The sequence below is a fragment of the Aedes albopictus genome, chromosome 2, assembly GCF_035046485.1.
Source record: "Aedes albopictus strain Foshan chromosome 2, AalbF5, whole genome shotgun sequence".
NCBI lineage: Eukaryota > Metazoa > Arthropoda > Insecta > Diptera > Culicidae > Aedes > Aedes albopictus.
In genome coordinates, this window is record NC_085137.1 from 479544329 (window position 1) to 479560859 (window position 16531).

At 40.2% G+C, this 16531-nt stretch overlaps 1 protein-coding gene across 4 annotated transcripts in view; it reads left to right on the forward strand.

Moving 5' to 3' along the window:
- The window catches only part of LOC109413960 (protein bric-a-brac 1-like), a 572283-nt gene that overhangs the window by 446700 nt on the left and 109052 nt on the right, over window positions 1-16531 (forward strand). For all 4 annotated transcript variants that reach the window (XR_009998083.1, XM_062854100.1, XM_062854103.1 and 1 more), the window contains exon 2: window positions 3306-3363. Coding sequence is in view for 3 of the 4 variants with exons in the window: in XM_062854100.1 (XP_062710084.1) it covers window positions 3306-3363 (58 nt within the window). In the remaining variant the exon portion in view is untranslated. The remainder of the gene's footprint in view (window positions 1-3305; window positions 3364-16531) is intronic.

The following is a 16531-nucleotide window of genomic DNA, read 5'->3' on the forward strand; positions in this document are numbered from 1 at the left end:
CTTTTGGCCAGTCTAAGGAAAATATTGTTCATAAAAATAATCAATGATTCTATGAAAACTACCAATGTGCCATATGAAAGGTTTTAATCTATATTTTGTTGGAAAAATGCAGAAATCAAGATAATACATGGTTTTTGGATTAAAAGTTCCACTGGCCAAAATAGAAGCATTGCCGCAGTTTTGGCTGTATTTTCAACTTCGGTTTCTATTTTGGCCAATCACGTGTATTTCTTATGAGAGTGGCCAAATTAGAAGCACCCAGGCCAAAATAGACATATGGGAGCTGATTTTTTAGGGATAATTATTTTTTTCTTCCAGTTTTTGATCAAAATATATGGTTGTCACAGCTGTTATCATCATATTATATTGGGAGCTACTAGTGAAAAATAAATTTAGGTCGATATAGATCGCAATAGGCTGAATACCATACTATGGTCAAAACTTCGGACTGGCCAAAACTGAAGCTTCTACTCTAGTCCTTATTATTTGTATCTGCACAAAAAGACAGTATGAAAACTACTATCACGCAAAATTGTAAGTAAGCTCCATAATGCAGGCAGCCTGTAATTTCACAATCCGATGCAAAATTGTGTTGAAAGCGATGGAGGTCATTTTGTTACAGCGAAGGCGATGTAACAATTTTGAACTGTGTGTGACGTTTCATGAATTAAGAATCCCTATAAATCAATGTTATCCTAAGCGTAAAAAGCACTCAACTTGTTCATTTTAGAATTCACACTTTTACTTCTCTCCCGAATCCTTGTAGGGTTGCTTTCCGGCGTGCTTACAAAATGCCCTGCCAACTGTAATCTTCCTATTTTGGCAACCGTCTGAATGCTACATAAGCCGTACACTGCAACAAGCTCATGGCTTACATGACATAAGAGACAGTTTTCATGCAAACTGCCTTGGATGAGCTTCTTCTGTCCATTGATAAGGCTGACCACCAGTCTTGCTCGATTTCGTCTGTGTTTTTGCCACTGTCACCACCAGTTTAGTTTCGTGCTACGAAGAAAATCTGCATTTAATAGATTCATGATTTTGAACATGCTTCATTATAGGGGAGACTGGGTAGCCCTGATTCCTTTTTCCTAATTTGCCCTTAATTTTAAGGAAACCGCAAAACTTAATCAGTGTTCACATAGAATATCAGGAAAATATCTACTGCAAATTCATACATGGTACCATTACTTTATATTATTACACTGAAAAAACTTGTAATTCATTAGAAGGCACATAATGGTACTAATTATCAAATTGAGTGATGAATTTGTGAAAAAAAAATTGTTCTGTTGGGATTCAAACCTACGACTCCGTATTCGCTAGACCGGCGCATTAACCAACTAATGCGCAGAACTAGTAACAATTTCTGCGAAATATAAAGTAAAACTGATTCCAAGCCCATGCCTTGAAAACTCCCTTATTCACAAATCCATCCTTCTTTCGAGAATCCTTAACTCCAAAATGTTTGACATTTTATAAATATTATTTGACAGATCACAGAGCTTGGTAATTGCAAAATTTTCAGGCTTTTTTATCTTGCTCCTAAAAAAACTGAAACCATCAATTTGCTTAGTGACATTGTTGCTCACAGCACAATTCAATTCGATGCCCAGCGGCCACCGAAATGATTAAATTGAACTTGGCTCTCTTCAAAAGAACAATAAAAAGCCTCCTCTTCACAATCGAACATTAAAACAACAAAAATCATGCACCCGAAGTTTGCAATTGCACCGACCAGCCGATTCGACTCCGAACCGACCGTCCCAAAACCCATCATTGTTGGCAAACAGCAAATTATATCGAACATGGATTTATATTTTATTTGCAACTAATAATTTTCGACCCCTCCGTCTGACGTCGCCACGGTCCTCCACGTAAGATTTCCCAACCTGCAGTTCAACCGCGACGAATCGGACGGGGGCCGGAACGCTTCACGACTTCTGTTTGTTGCACCAACCAACTAAGGGCGGCAGCGGCGGTGGCGATCGGACGGCTTGGAATCGACATGTAAATCATCGGCCAGCTCCCAGACCAGACCAAACATGAAGATTCTTAGATTTTACAAAAAGGGGCCTCCAGTCGATGTGGTAATCTGGGAAACGGGAGATCTGGAGGTTCTTTTTCGAGAGATGAAGTAAGGGTTAACTGGGTTGGATATATTTTTTGATTAAAATTTTAAAAATTTCTCAAAAAGATATTTTTATATTTTTTCTGGAGAATTTTTTTTAACTTTTTCTTTGAAACTTTCAAGAATAGTTCAGAGAATCATTCAAGGAATATGGAAGTATTTTTGTTAGTTTTTGTCCTGAACCTTTTCCATTAAAAAAATCCTTTCCATTTTTTTTTATATTTTCTTCTCCCGAATTGTTTTTTAATTTTTTGTTTATTTTTTTTTTGCATCAACCATATTTTTTCTATCATCTAAATATGTACCCTATAAAATTCCCCTACATCCTTCCTGAACTTTTACATAATTCCACATTGCCAACTTACAATCCTGATAGCGTTACCACCTTTAGCATTTTTTTTTTTAGAATTTTTATTTATATCTCATTCACAATTTCTCCAAGGATTCTGTGGCCTTAATTTCTCATTTTACACTGATTCCTCCATTCGATCGATCTCGCTTTCGGTGGCAGAATGGCTTCCTTCGATCACGATCGCCACCGCCCCGAAATCGAACCGATCTCCAGCAGCCCTCTCAGTGCATCCACGAATGTGTATACTCTACGCTCACTCCAGGGCAGGCCAGGTCGGTCGGCCAGCACTGATAACGAGAATAATAATAACAATAATAAAGTCAATCGCAACCGTCTCAAGGTCTTGCCCGGAGGCTGCTGCTGCCGGAGAAGTGAGGCCTCCGCCGCTGCGCTGGTATGCCAGTGCCAGAGAGAGGGACTTTTTTATTTATTGTATTTTATTATTATACTTTTCCACCGGCCAGCAGGCACGGCTGGCGGCCCCGCCACCACCGAAAGCATTGCATTATGTATTATATTATTATTTTAGGGCGAAAAATGTATTGGAAGGAAAAATAAAACATTGGCGGCGCTGCGCCTAAGCTACCAATTTAATGAGGTACCTAATAATTCCGAAGTTTTCTCCTCGCACTTCTCAGTCCCCCAGGGCCTTGCAGTGCGTATCGAATGGGTGGGTGAAGTGCGATCGCCGTTGAGGTAGAACGGGCGGTGGTATTCAGACACATGTTACAAACCACTAAAGATAGGCATTTCGTCGAAAATAATACACTTACTCGTACAGTATACTGATTGAGTGTTATTTTTCTCTTCTTTGAATTTCAGGCGAAAATGCTGGAGAACTCACAGGCATGGCTAGGTGCGTCCACTTCATCGATAGCTGGTAAGTTTTTAGGGTTTAGTGAAAGAAATCTTGCCGTCAAGGATGAAGCATTCTATTCGCATGCATTATAGTCAGATGACGGAGTATGCTAATGAGGATAACCCGTTTAGCAGCGTCACAAAAAAAAACTTGCATATTGATACAATATATTATCGACTTTCGAAATTAGTCGATTATGAAAAAGGGCGAAAATATAAAACCAAAGTTTTAAGAGATGGACCAGCCTCGGGCTGAAAATCTCTCTTATAAAGATACCTAACCTTACCTAAACCAAAACTTAAATAAAACTGCACTAGACGGTAATCAAGCTTTCTAGTACATCTAGCAATACTTTGCTCCATTCATTCATTTATTTAATAGGTATTACATCAAATTCATTATCAATCTGATTCAACAATATTTCTCCATAATACATGCTTCGTGGCTGTCAATTTCCAACGCTCGCCAGATCTCTTTCCACCTGATCCGCTCACCTTGCGTGCTGCCCTCCAGGTCATCTTGTACCATCTGGATCTCGTACGAACATTAGTTCTGCGGCTTGATAACTTTCCACCAACTAATTTACTTGAGGTGAAATACGATGGGAGATGATCTGGGATAGCACTTTGAAGGCAAAATTCAGAATTGTGATTGCTAAGAAGTTCACACACTCCAACTCATCACCTTTTTTGTAGATGGGGCAGATGACCCCTTCTTTCCATTCCTCCGGTAGCAGTTCTGTCTCCCAAATTCGGACTATTAGTCGGTGGAAGGGCCCATATAGCCGAGGCGGTAAACGCACGGGTATTCAGCATGACCATGCTGAGGGTGACGGGTTCGATTCCCGGTCGGTCCAGGATCTTTTCGTGAAGGAAATTTCCTTGACTTCCTTGGGCATAGAGTATTTTCGTACCTGCCACACGATATACGCATGCAAAATGGTCATTGGCAGAGGAAGCTCTCAGTTAATAACTGTGGTAGTGCTCATAGAACACTAAGCTGAGAAGCAGGCTTTGTCCCAATGAGGACGTTACGCCAAGAAGAGAGAGAGAGTCGGTGCACGCAGGTGGCAAGCTTCTCCGGACTCATATTGATGAGTTCAGCTCCGATACCATACACTACAACAGAGAGCTGTTCCCAACGTAATGCATTAAGAAGGTTAACTTCCTTCAACGTGGGAGTTGGCACGTTAATGTTCCCTGTTGTACTGACGTAGTCATTTCTCCCGGTACCTTGGTCCTCCATATATGTACTCCCCACACCATTCAGGTGCTTAATGCTGCCTCCACCTTTCGATTACCGCACGTCCGTCCGTTAAGAGGCTGCTGTCCTTATGCCTGCATATTTCGGCTCGTGGCACTTGTGTTGAACTTCTTAAGAACGGCACTGCAGTTCCATTTCCTCGCACTCCGTTTCTTCCAGGCAGCGTTTTTTACTCTCTCGAAAGAGACGGGTCTGCTGTGTCCGCTTCTGTTAAGATCGTTCTACCTTCTGCCGGGTTTCATGCTGCAGCATCACCGTCCACGCTGCATTCTTCTCCTTCAAAACCGCTTTGCACTTGTACTATGTACAACGTACTCGATAGTGCTATCGGCAGCGTCGTAATAGCTACTTTTGTTGCACGCCAGCAGTCCTCTCGAGGGAGTCCCCTCGGAGGGACCACTGTCGAGATCACTGTCGTCTGGCAATGCCGCCTCGAGCGCGTAAGCAGATGCGACATCGGGTTGCTTCAGTAGCTCATGGTGACACAAAGATTTTCTCAAAGCAAATATAGGGGATCTACGATACTCACCATTATTTCCAGAAATTGTGACTTCGAGGCATAAGCTTCTCAAGTTCAGAACCGCAGGTCCAATTTTAGAAAGTCCTGCGAGAAGACGAGCTGATCGGTCGACAAATTTTACTTGAATTCCACTTCGTCATCACTGCCACAGCCGGACCGACTGGCCAACAGCAATCATGCACTTGGTCGCACGAATCAGTCTAATCAGCTTTATCGGAAAACTATGCTCGATCATAATCTGACATAACTCGTTTCTCTTCAGTGAATTGTACGCCGCCTTGAAATGAACAAACAGATGATGGGTCTGCAAGGTGCACTCACGAAATTTATCGAGAATCTGATCCGTCGTTGATCGGCCCTCGCGAAAACCCGCCTGATATTTCCCGACGAAGGACTCCTCAATCGGCCTCAGCCTGTTAAACAGAATTCCGGACATAATATTGTACGCTTAAATCCTCTCTAATTTCCGCACTCCAGTCGATGCCCTTTCTACCATAGAGGGCAGCAGGCAGTTCTTCCTCTTGCCATAGTTTCAATATAATACGGTGTAAGAGTTGATACGGCTGCTCATTACCGTGCTTGTGAAGCTCAGCTGGGAGTTCATTTTTTCCAAGCAGTCTTGTTGCTGATCAGCCCTGTCGCTTTTTCATCCCCAACATTCAACAATACCTCGAAGTACTCTCTCCACCTTGCAGCCTGTATATCATGAAGTTTCTGTCATGGTCGTTGAACATGACGGAAGAAGGGAATTTTTTTCTCCGCATGCCATTGATAGCTTGATAAAACCTCCGCATATCACAATGTCTCATATTCTTTTGCGCCTGAGCGATCACATTTTACCCTGTGTACTACAGATTAACGGTCATCCACCTGGCAACAGTGAGGTTGACTAATCTCAGACGGTTGTCGTTAGTGACGGGGTGAATACTTTCCGAAGAAGTCCTTCCTTTCGACCTGCGCGACCGCGTCATCATTGACAATCATGAGATCGTGTTCTGGATATTCTCCATAGGTGTTGTCAAGACATTCGTAAAATGCATTCTTCACGTCACGTCATTAGATTTTGTCACTGATCGCGCATAGACAATGGTCAAACTGTAGCGACAGTATCTTTCGCATTTTCTCTTTCTAAATCTATTTTTCGAGGTGTTGAAAAGTTTCGACAGGCTACCTTACCGAGGTCACGCTGCCTACATCGCGTTTGTGGGACAGTCAATTCAGATGTAGCTTACACGATACAGCGTTTCTTGTTCAGCCACCGGATGCCAGCAGTGCTTGAATTTGAGTGAATATGAAAAATACGACCAGTTATCAGAGATAACAACCTCTACGAATGCACACGCATACCAAGTATATTCATTGCCGTATACGCCGGTGAAGAGAAAGATTCGTGGTGCCACCACGCTACTGAAGCACCGTTTCTCACTCTCCGTAAAAAAAAAATTGCTCCCACTTGCTTCTGAAGCGTGTTAGTCAATGAAAGCATATAGCTACCACTCTGGGTTGAAAAGCGTCGTTCAAAGAAGATAAAAATTTGCCTGCGGAAAACGCTTCATTTTTCAAACACTGGATGCCAGAACAGACGCTGTTTGAGCCGCACTTCCCTGGTGGACAGATAGGTATGCCCGCTCCTCCATCTAGCTGAAGTCAGAAGGACAACAGTGCCCTGACTGCAATACCAGCTAAGCACACAATTCTTAGCTGGCAGTCTTTGTCATCGATTGACCCGTAGAAGCATAAGGTAGGAACTTGGCTGGACCACAGCTATGTTGGACGCCCCAGGTTGTCGACTATTTTGTAGACCAGATCGACCTCGAAATGTTCTTCACAATCGGTCTTTACTGTCCGATACTGTATACAACGGCAGCATCCATCATAAAAAGAGACGAAAAGCTCAAATGCTTTCTCGCACCTCAAGGGCCACGAATCCTCACCTTTCCAACTTGGAGCAGCGAATGAATGTTATTTTTGTTGATGTCGCAGACATTTTCATCGCCGCTTGGTGCTACCTTGTGGGTGAGTCTCTAGTTCCTTGTTGGATCGTCGGCATGGGACAGTTCGTAGCATATGGAACACTTCTTCTCGAACTTACAGCTCATTTTCCTTTTTTTCGTTGAACTTCAGGCAGATATAGTAAACCTTGCAGGAGTGAGCCAGCTTACGGAATTTTTCGCATTTTTCCAGGTCAGAATGAAAAATTGTCGAGCACAGGGACAAATTCTCGTTACGAGATTGTTTACGTTCAAGACGATCGGCTTATGTTTCGTCTGCTGACTGAGTTCGTATTAGTGCTGAATATAGGGTTGGAACTCGCGAGCTGGTTGTCCATCTCATCATCCAACTAACAAGAGAAAGTGTAGAACTCGATGACGTCTCCTTCTCTCGGCCTTATGCCAAATCCGTACCTGTTCGCTGGAAGCGGGCAATTTTTTTTACCTAGTTCATTTATTTGGGGCTCAATCGCGTTTTACGCTTTGCGGTGCCGAAATTCAATTATTGTATATTATGTACAGCAGTGCTTCCCAAACTGTGCACCGCGGCGCCCTGGTGCGCCGTGAACATCTCTCAGGTGCGCCGCAGGCTCTTGAGCCAAAACCCAAAGAAGAAACTTTTATTATAGAAGGCAGAATATACATTTTAGTTGTTTTTGTATTGTCTAGTAAAACTAGTGTCACCTTAAACCCTTTTTGTATTCTATACCAATGTTGTGCTTTTTGAGGAAGACTTCAATAGAAAGTCATTCAAAGGGGTTTTCCCTCTTCTAAATTTTGAAATAACAAACAGTTTCAAATTGTTATTTGCACTTTTTATGATTCTGCTTAGTTTTCGATTTTATCGATAGATTGTTGAATTACATACTTCAAGAATTTTTTTGCAGTTCATTCCATAATACTGTCATCTATAATAACTGTCAATCCTCAGATCTTCGTGCTGTCTCAAATGTTTCGGGACGACATTTTTACTTCACTATCATACCTTGTTTGTCTGTCTCTATAATTGAGATTTCCATATATGGTGGTTTAGCTCCTTATCGTAAAAAAATCTGCGACAATTTATGTGTCGATTTCATGCATGATTCTGAAAACCGCCTTTTTTGAGTTGTTGAGTTGAATTGAGTTGAGTTTTTTGAGTTCCGAATACAAAAACACCTCACCGTCACTGTCAGTCGCCCTAACAGCTTCTGTACTATCCATTTTTATATCTATTTTCCTTAAAATTTGGTAATCTACGTACTTCATTTAACACATATAAAAGTTTTGCAATGCAATCTTCCTGAAATCAACGACTCCACGACTTTCCACGCCCTTCCATGTAGCGTTTGGTGACAATTGGGTTCTTTGGGGTATCCGGATTATTTCATAATCGGATTCTCCACCAAAAAATTAGCCGAAAACCAAAATTTCATAATTTTTGGAGTGCGGGAACTATTTTTAAAATGCATTTAAAGTTTGTATGGGAATTTTTTTTTGTTCGGGTCGAACTGTCATATTATCGTTTGAACTGTCATTCTATCCACGAAAATAAAAACTGTTTTGTTAATTTAACCATCAAAACAAAGTTATTGGAATCCAATACAATCACGTTATACTCAGAAAAATGAGATCTATCGATTAGGCTACAGAAAATAGCAATATTTTATTCACTAAACAACCCAATTTTGAAAATGTCAAAAGGTGTCGCGGTAGCAAAAAGTTTGGGAACCTCTGATGTACAGACTAGACTTGTGCCCCTTTCATTTGAGCCAAAGAGATCCAAAATCGGACAAGCCACTGATTTTTGCGAGCTGTCCAAAGTTTGGGGTCAAAAATGACCCCAGGGTCTTATTTGTAACTTTTTTTAGGGACTAGGGAAGGTTAAGTGTCAATCTTTTTTTTGTGAGAATTTCCCCGCGTGCTGCGTCTGGTTGGCTACTCACCGGACAGACAAACAGGGCTATTATATGTATGAAAGTTGAAAGTTGATATATTCTTATATGCCATAGCTAGTGTGGGTCGGAGCTAGGGTACTTGTGGTAGCTCGAGGTTAGTATGTCACAATAGTTTTTAATGATGGATTGGGGGTAATGGTTCTCTGAAGCTCATCCGGGAAATATATCTTGATGACGACATGTTCGTTGTTCGTGTAGCGATTGGATACCAGATTGCAACCTATTCATATTCAGATTAGGTACAATGGTGTGGCAATCGATTGTTTAGTAGCAATGATTTCAGCTAAGTGAGAAATACGTTGCAAATTCCTTAAAATATAAGGCAAAACTAGCTATTTTCTAAAACAATTATATGTCTACATTCGCCTCTACACATCTATGACCTAGATGAGGTAAAAAGTTTAGGACCATTACGATGCTTAGAATTTTCTAGTATCGAACTACAATGTAGTACCCGAATGATCAATTTCACCCCGCTGATTTATTTGTCCCCGGTTAACGGTACCAATTACCGTATTGTAAAAGGCACGGAAGGACTAAATTGTCTCCTCCTTTACGGTTTCCAGGTTTAGAAGTGCCTCCAGATGGTAGGTTTTCCAGTGCGGCCGAGGTTCGACTTCGAGTGTTGAAGAATTTGCTCTAGATACTTTGGCGAACGAAATCAACGACTCCACAACCTTCCACGCCCTTCCGCTTGGTGGAATCATTTTGGTTCAATCTTCGAAGATTGTCGCGGTCTTATAACTGAAATTCTCTAGTGGACGTTTTGAAGTCATTTTAAAAACTAGCCAGCCCATGCCATGAAATCGCCGGTAAAGAGGGTGAACCTCGCATGTTCCTGCTTGTAATTTAAAGAGTTGAAAGCTTGCGACCAAACTTCATTCACAGGCTGGATCTTGTGCTGACGATTTCCTTGTACCGATTTCTATACCTACTGTTTAGTGACGCCATATTCCATACGACAGAATCCGGCATTTTCAGCACGCTGTGGGGACCGAGGCATCCTTACTGTGGGTGATGATTCATTGTTTACGTCGGGGTCTCGTAGGAACGGATCATCTATCCAATGTGAAGATTCTCCATGCAGGTTGGTTGGACTTGTCTGTTCTGAATCGGTAAGCTTATATACAACGCACTTTGAGTTGTTGATTGGACTGCCTTAAATATTCGATCATCAACTTGACCTGGGCTGCAACTCCTTCTTACTCAAATAGTTTTATTTGGTTGACAGTTTTGCTGTTTAGCGAAATTCATATTCCTGTAGACCACAATAGGAACTAAGCAGATTCTCTCGATGTACCGAAGGCTAAACCATAACGCTCTCCCACACGTGGGGATTCCAATTCAAATGGTTGGGTTGAGTGCGGATCATGTTACTGTGCTTTTAAGTTTGCCTGTCACGATTTTCTTCCACTCCAAGACAAACTCACACTCTCACGCAATGTGCTGAAAGTGATATTTGACAGCGCTAAACTTCATTCAATTTTCTGTAGCTGAGTGGTGGTGTATAGAGTACTCACTCTCACAAGCCATCGCTTGAGACAAATGGTCTGTCAGCATGAGAGGTGTGTGGATGATTGGGAATGGTTTTGGTTGGGTCGCTCACGAAAGGAGCCCTCGGGCTCTGTAAGCATTTACAACGTTGAGCTGAAAACGATCGTCGCAATCGTTTAGTATCGGTTGAAAAACAGTAACTGAAGCTGATACTTAGCAGCACTGGTTGGGGGCTGTCCATTTATTACATGCGAGAGTTCGACTGGTAGATTTTTTTTGAGTTTTTGGTTAAGGAATTCGATTTATCATCTCCTCCCTCACTTGTAAGATTTTTTGTATAAGTACACGATTATTGTTGTATAGCACGTATTTTTTTTTCATGTCAACCTCTATCCCCCCTTCCTTCCGCAATAACACTTACCCAATTAATGGACAGCCTTTTGCTTCTCTGTGATTGGCCGGAACTATCGTAAGTGCACAGAGAAGTAATGCACAAAATGCACAATGGGAAAACATAGGTATAATGCGCGAATAAATTCAATATCTTTGCTTGGTTCAAATGAATTTTTGACACAAACTACGTAAGATTTCTTCTGCTCTTATCGATTGCGTTTCACTTTGGACGAAGATGCATGTGTAAGTTTCAAAGAAATATGGGAGACGTTTCAGTGTATCGGAATTATGTATTTGAAGATATTTCAACTTTTAACACCGTGCGGTAAGCCAAATCAGCTCCATTCGATACTACGGAAATTTTCAAATAAACAAGAATTAAATAAATAATTCATTTTGCACTCCAGTTGGGAATAGATAAGGATTTTGAGATAGAATGGGGTAATATGGTCCTAAATACACTGATGTTCATCATCGTGCGGCCCAGGACACCCTCCTTATCTGAAACTATTGGGATTTCTGCAGTTTGTGCCAATAATTCATTTGAATCCATCCACTCCGAGCAAATATAATAATAGTTTATTCGTGTTTATATCTATTTTTCCTTACACATTTCATGAATTATTATAGAAAAGATTGCAGCTCGTTGCAAATCAATTCAAGCATCGAGAAACATCTCGTTTCACATCAGAGTTATTGCTAAAATTTCGTTAGAATATTAGAAGTTTTAAATAAATAACACAAAAAAAGTCCCTCAACCCACCAAAAGTCTTCCATCATTGCTCAGAATTATTAATGGAGTTTTTTATTCCTCTGGCTCGAAATTTACCATTTCCACCACTTGACCCTCGTTGAACGTTTCGTCGGTCGGTCGTTCGGTCCGCGAGAGCATCCCAATTCTTATGCAACGGCGGTGGCTGTTGGCACCACCAGAAAAAAAATCCACCCTGCCTTATGTACCTACAGCTACCAAAATTCAAAGTCGGGAAATGAATTTGAACTAGAGGAAAAAAAATCGCTCAGTAAACCACCCACTTCGCGATTCCTCACTCCCACACTCACCACTCAACATCAGCGGACCATGATTTTAGCTGAGCACCCACCCGCCCCCGGACAACGCAGAGACGAAACAGGATTTGACGGTTCGGTGTGGAAGTTCGGTATATGCACAATGAAAAATATAATAATTACGAATTTTTCTCTTAATTAGAACGCACTTTAAGGGCGAAACAAAGCTGATGAAGCGGGTGCGCGGATCGTGAAGGGGTGGCTCAGGAGGGGGGAGGGGGAACGGGAAATGAAACATTTTGGATTCGCGGGTTCGTTTTTTTTCTCTCTTTTTCTGTTGTAATTTATATTCACTTGCCTTTGCTCGATCGAGCAGGAAGGTCGCCCCGCTGTTGAAGTGGAGTGAACCACTGAAAGCGATGAAGAGGAAAATCGAAAAAAATATGCATACAAAATACAAATCAATTAGGCCTCCAGTAGGGCCTTTCGATGCTGAATTTTTGGGATTTACTGTTTGAAACAATGAGTTTGGATTGTTCAGAAAAATTATTTTGAGATACTCTAAACATTCGGTTGACTTTTGTTCCTTTTTTTAATCTGTGTTTATGTGATTTTTAACATATTCTTCACCATCTGTTGTTATTTGTTCAATCTTAAAAGTGTTTTTGTAGAAAAAAAGGAAGCATTTATGTCCTCTTCTTATTTGTGGATTAAAAGGCTTGAAAATTGCAGTAAGTTTGCATAATTTAAACGATTTTAACAGATTTTTTTTCTTGTAAAAAAAAATCAATCGATATCTTAAAAGTGATTGTTTGAAGTCATCGGGAGCCTACAGTCTACTGAGTCTTCTGGCGCAGTAACCAAGCCTCCAACTTTTACGTCATCTTCATGAAGCTGACTACGGGGTTGGAAAAGTGGAAAACCATAGTCCAAACCATAGCTCAACCAATATTGCATCAACGACAAAATAAAAGTCCTTTTGGCAGCAAAAACTACAACGTTCATGCAAACCTTGCAAACCATCCACCCACCTCGGCGGAGAACCATTGGCTACGCATCTACGACAACGCCGACGACAACGGTTACAAGGCCCAGCCGGAGCAGCGCCGGTGGTAAACCATGGCGTAAAGTGCTTCATCGCAGCGTTCAAGCCTGGGCTGACTGGTGTAAGCAACAAACAGCAGCAAAGAGATAGAGAATAAAAAAAGTAGGTACGTGGTTGTCCGATCTTTGCTTAGGATCTGATTCTGATCCTAAGCGCAGTACCTCGCCTCGACATCGTCGTTGTCATAGGGAGCGACGAAGGTGAAAATTATTTTTTCCGCTCCAGCCCAACATCCTCGGACGGACGGATGGACGGACAGATGGGGATGTGATGGTTGCTGCCAGGTTCCAGGTTGCCGGTTGGTTTCACTCTCCGTCAAGGGAGAAAAAATTAACACGCATCCCACAGGCGCGCACAGCACACACACTTTCATACTACTTGCCTGACTAAACCGAAAGAACAACCTTGAGTCTCATCATCAACGGACAGTGCTTCTGGTTTTTGAAAAAGGCTGTCAAAATCCTAGGTTTACATATCAGAGAGACGAATAGGACACATTCGGTGAAGTACCAGAATTGAAGTAATGAGCTGAATTTTTGTATGGTGAGAAGGCCAATTCTCCGTTTCTGCAATGAAATGGGTTATAAATCGTGGGTATTATGATTCCTTACTTAATTTGATGATGTTTGTGCAAAACTTTGGGTAACCCTGTTTTCTCTATTTCTTGTAACGTAAATAACACAGTTACCCAAAGTTTTGCTCAAACAGCATCAAATTAGGCCAGGAATCATAATATCCACGCTTTATACAGGTATGTTCCGTTTTTATCAACACGGTCCGCGATTTTCAGTTGACAAAAACGGAATAGTGATAAAAACGGAATAATTTTCTTTGACAAATTATTTTGCAGCATTTTAATATGAATTGAAAGTTTTACTGTAGAACACATTCCAAAAGTAAAAATATGCAGTTTACTATGAAATTTCATTGTTTTTTGATGTTTTTAGCACATTTTGGTTGCACAGTTCAAATTTCAGTTTTTTGACTGTGACGCCGACAAGAGGTTTTCACCACATTTGTGGCAACATTTTTGGAAATTTATTTTCATTGAACGCAAGAATGACACATATTACAGTTCCATCACCCGGATCAACGGATTAAAATATGACGTACTTCCAGGAATAAATCATCTTTAGGAATCTAATTTCGATATCCTATCAAAAAAGGATATGTTTACTTCCTTATGATAGGAATTTCTCCACGAGTCTTTACAGATCCTATAAATGTTTCGTCTAGGATACTTTTAGGAAATCTCCAGGATTTTTTCTAAGTAATCACTTGTAACTTCTCTAGAATATTGGATTCCCCAAGAAGTTCCTCCAGGATTCTTCTAGGTTACCTTGTATCATGTCGCTTGTTTTATCTAAATATATCTCGCAAACGGAATGCTATACGAAGCTGAAATTTTGACTGATTACTTATCAATGTTGGCTTGACAAATTGTCCAAATTTTAGCGTGTCAGAGCTTCCGTGTCCCAAATATGTGTTTGAAAAGCATCAGATCCCGGCTCCAGATAATCGAATCCGACATGTATAGCAGTTTCTCCGTTTCTTTAAAATTTCCTACAGGAATTCTTTCAAGATTACTTTCTGAAATCCCTCCAGAAAATTTTTCTGATATTTCTCCAGGGGTTCTTTCTGAGTTCCTCAGGAGTTTCTTTCTAAGATTCCTTCAACAGTTTTTCTAGAATTTTATCAGAAGTTCTTTCTTTGAAGAGTTTCTTATGATATTTTTCCCTGGAATGTACTCCATCCAAAAATTTCTTTGAAGGATTCCTACAAGACTTTGTTCTGGTATTAATGCGCAGTAGAAACACCTACTGGAGCTTTTATTATGAATACTTCCAATAGATTTTCCAGAAGGAATCTATCTTTCATCTTTGTTATTTCCCCATGATTAGGCGGATACAAATTTTATTTTGACTTTTTGTCTCCCCCCCCCCCCCCCCCTTCAAATATTTTTGATCGGATTTGGCATTTTGAGGGGCAGATAAAAAAATATTTATTAAAATATCGGGCCTTGCTAAAAATTCTTTAACAAATCCGATGAGTTGCTAATATTTTTCAGATTAAATGCTTTATTATTTTTATCCCCCCTCCCCCTCGACCAGCTAAAGAGTGGTGGGACAAACAGTGAAATATACAGGGGGTGGCCAAAATGTTTGGGATAGGCAGCTTTTTTTCTCTCACAAAAAAAGTTAAACATGGTGTAACTTTTCATAGAGTGCATCGAATATTCTGAAATTTTGACTGTTTATTAACCTATTATATTTGCATCAGTGGTACAAATTTGAGCTCGATTGGTTAATCTTTCGCGAAGTTATAACCGATCTGGTAAAACATTATTTTTAAGACTATCAATTTTGGAACTGTCATATCTCGGAGACCAGTGAACCGAATTGAATGAAATTTTGAGCGATTATCAACAATATAATAGTGCTCGAAAATTCATCAGAACATTGATACTTTTAAACTTTAAAAAAAGTTATGATGGTTTGACTTTTTCACTCATTTAGAGGAAAATGAGTCAAATTTACTATACTGCACAAAAATTACTAAATGTGTTCTTTCTTCAATCCAAATAGGCTCTAATACATCTTTTTATAGATATCTTATAAACAGAAGTAGAAAATCTTTGGATATCAAAAATAAAATTGTATGACATTGATGTAAAAAAAATGCATTTTTTCGAAAAAGATCCAAAAAGTGTCAATCAATTACAACTTCTTTCAACGTTTAAAAAGTACCCATGTTTTGAATGATTTTCAAGCATTAATATATTGTGAATAAAAGTTCAAAATTTCATTCAATTCGGTTCACTGGCCTCCGAGATATGACAACTCAAAAATTAGTATTTTAAAAAATAATGTTTTACCAGAACGGTTATAACTTCGCGAAAGATTAACCAATCGAGCCCAAATTTGTACCAATGATGCACATAATATAGGATGACAAACAGTCAAAATTTGAGAATATTTGATGCACTCTATGAAAAGTTACACCATGTTGAGCTTTTTTGAGAGGGAAACAAAGTTTCCTATCCCAAACATTTTGGCCATCCCCTGTATATTTGTAACGGCCTTATTAGATTAACCAGCCTTGGGCTGAAAATTTCGTAATAAAGATAATATAGTAATAATAATTCACCCCGATTTCTTACTGCGTTTACTGGGAATCTCCCAGAAGTTTTGTGTAGTAATCCTCCAGGAATTCTTTCCTCAAATCCTCTAGAAGCTTCTTCAGGGAGTCCTCCTGATGTTCTGTAAAGAAATCTCCGGGGAATTATTCCTGGGAATCTTCTAGAAGTTCATTGTCCTTAAGAAATGCCTTTTAGGAATCCTATATAAGTTGTTTCAAGAAATCATCCAATTGTTTGTCGAAAGATAGTTTCAGAATTGATGAGATTTTTAGGATGTTTTGGGAATCCTTAGTTTCACCTGGGAACCCTTCAGAAGTTGCTGGAGAAATCTCCAGATCG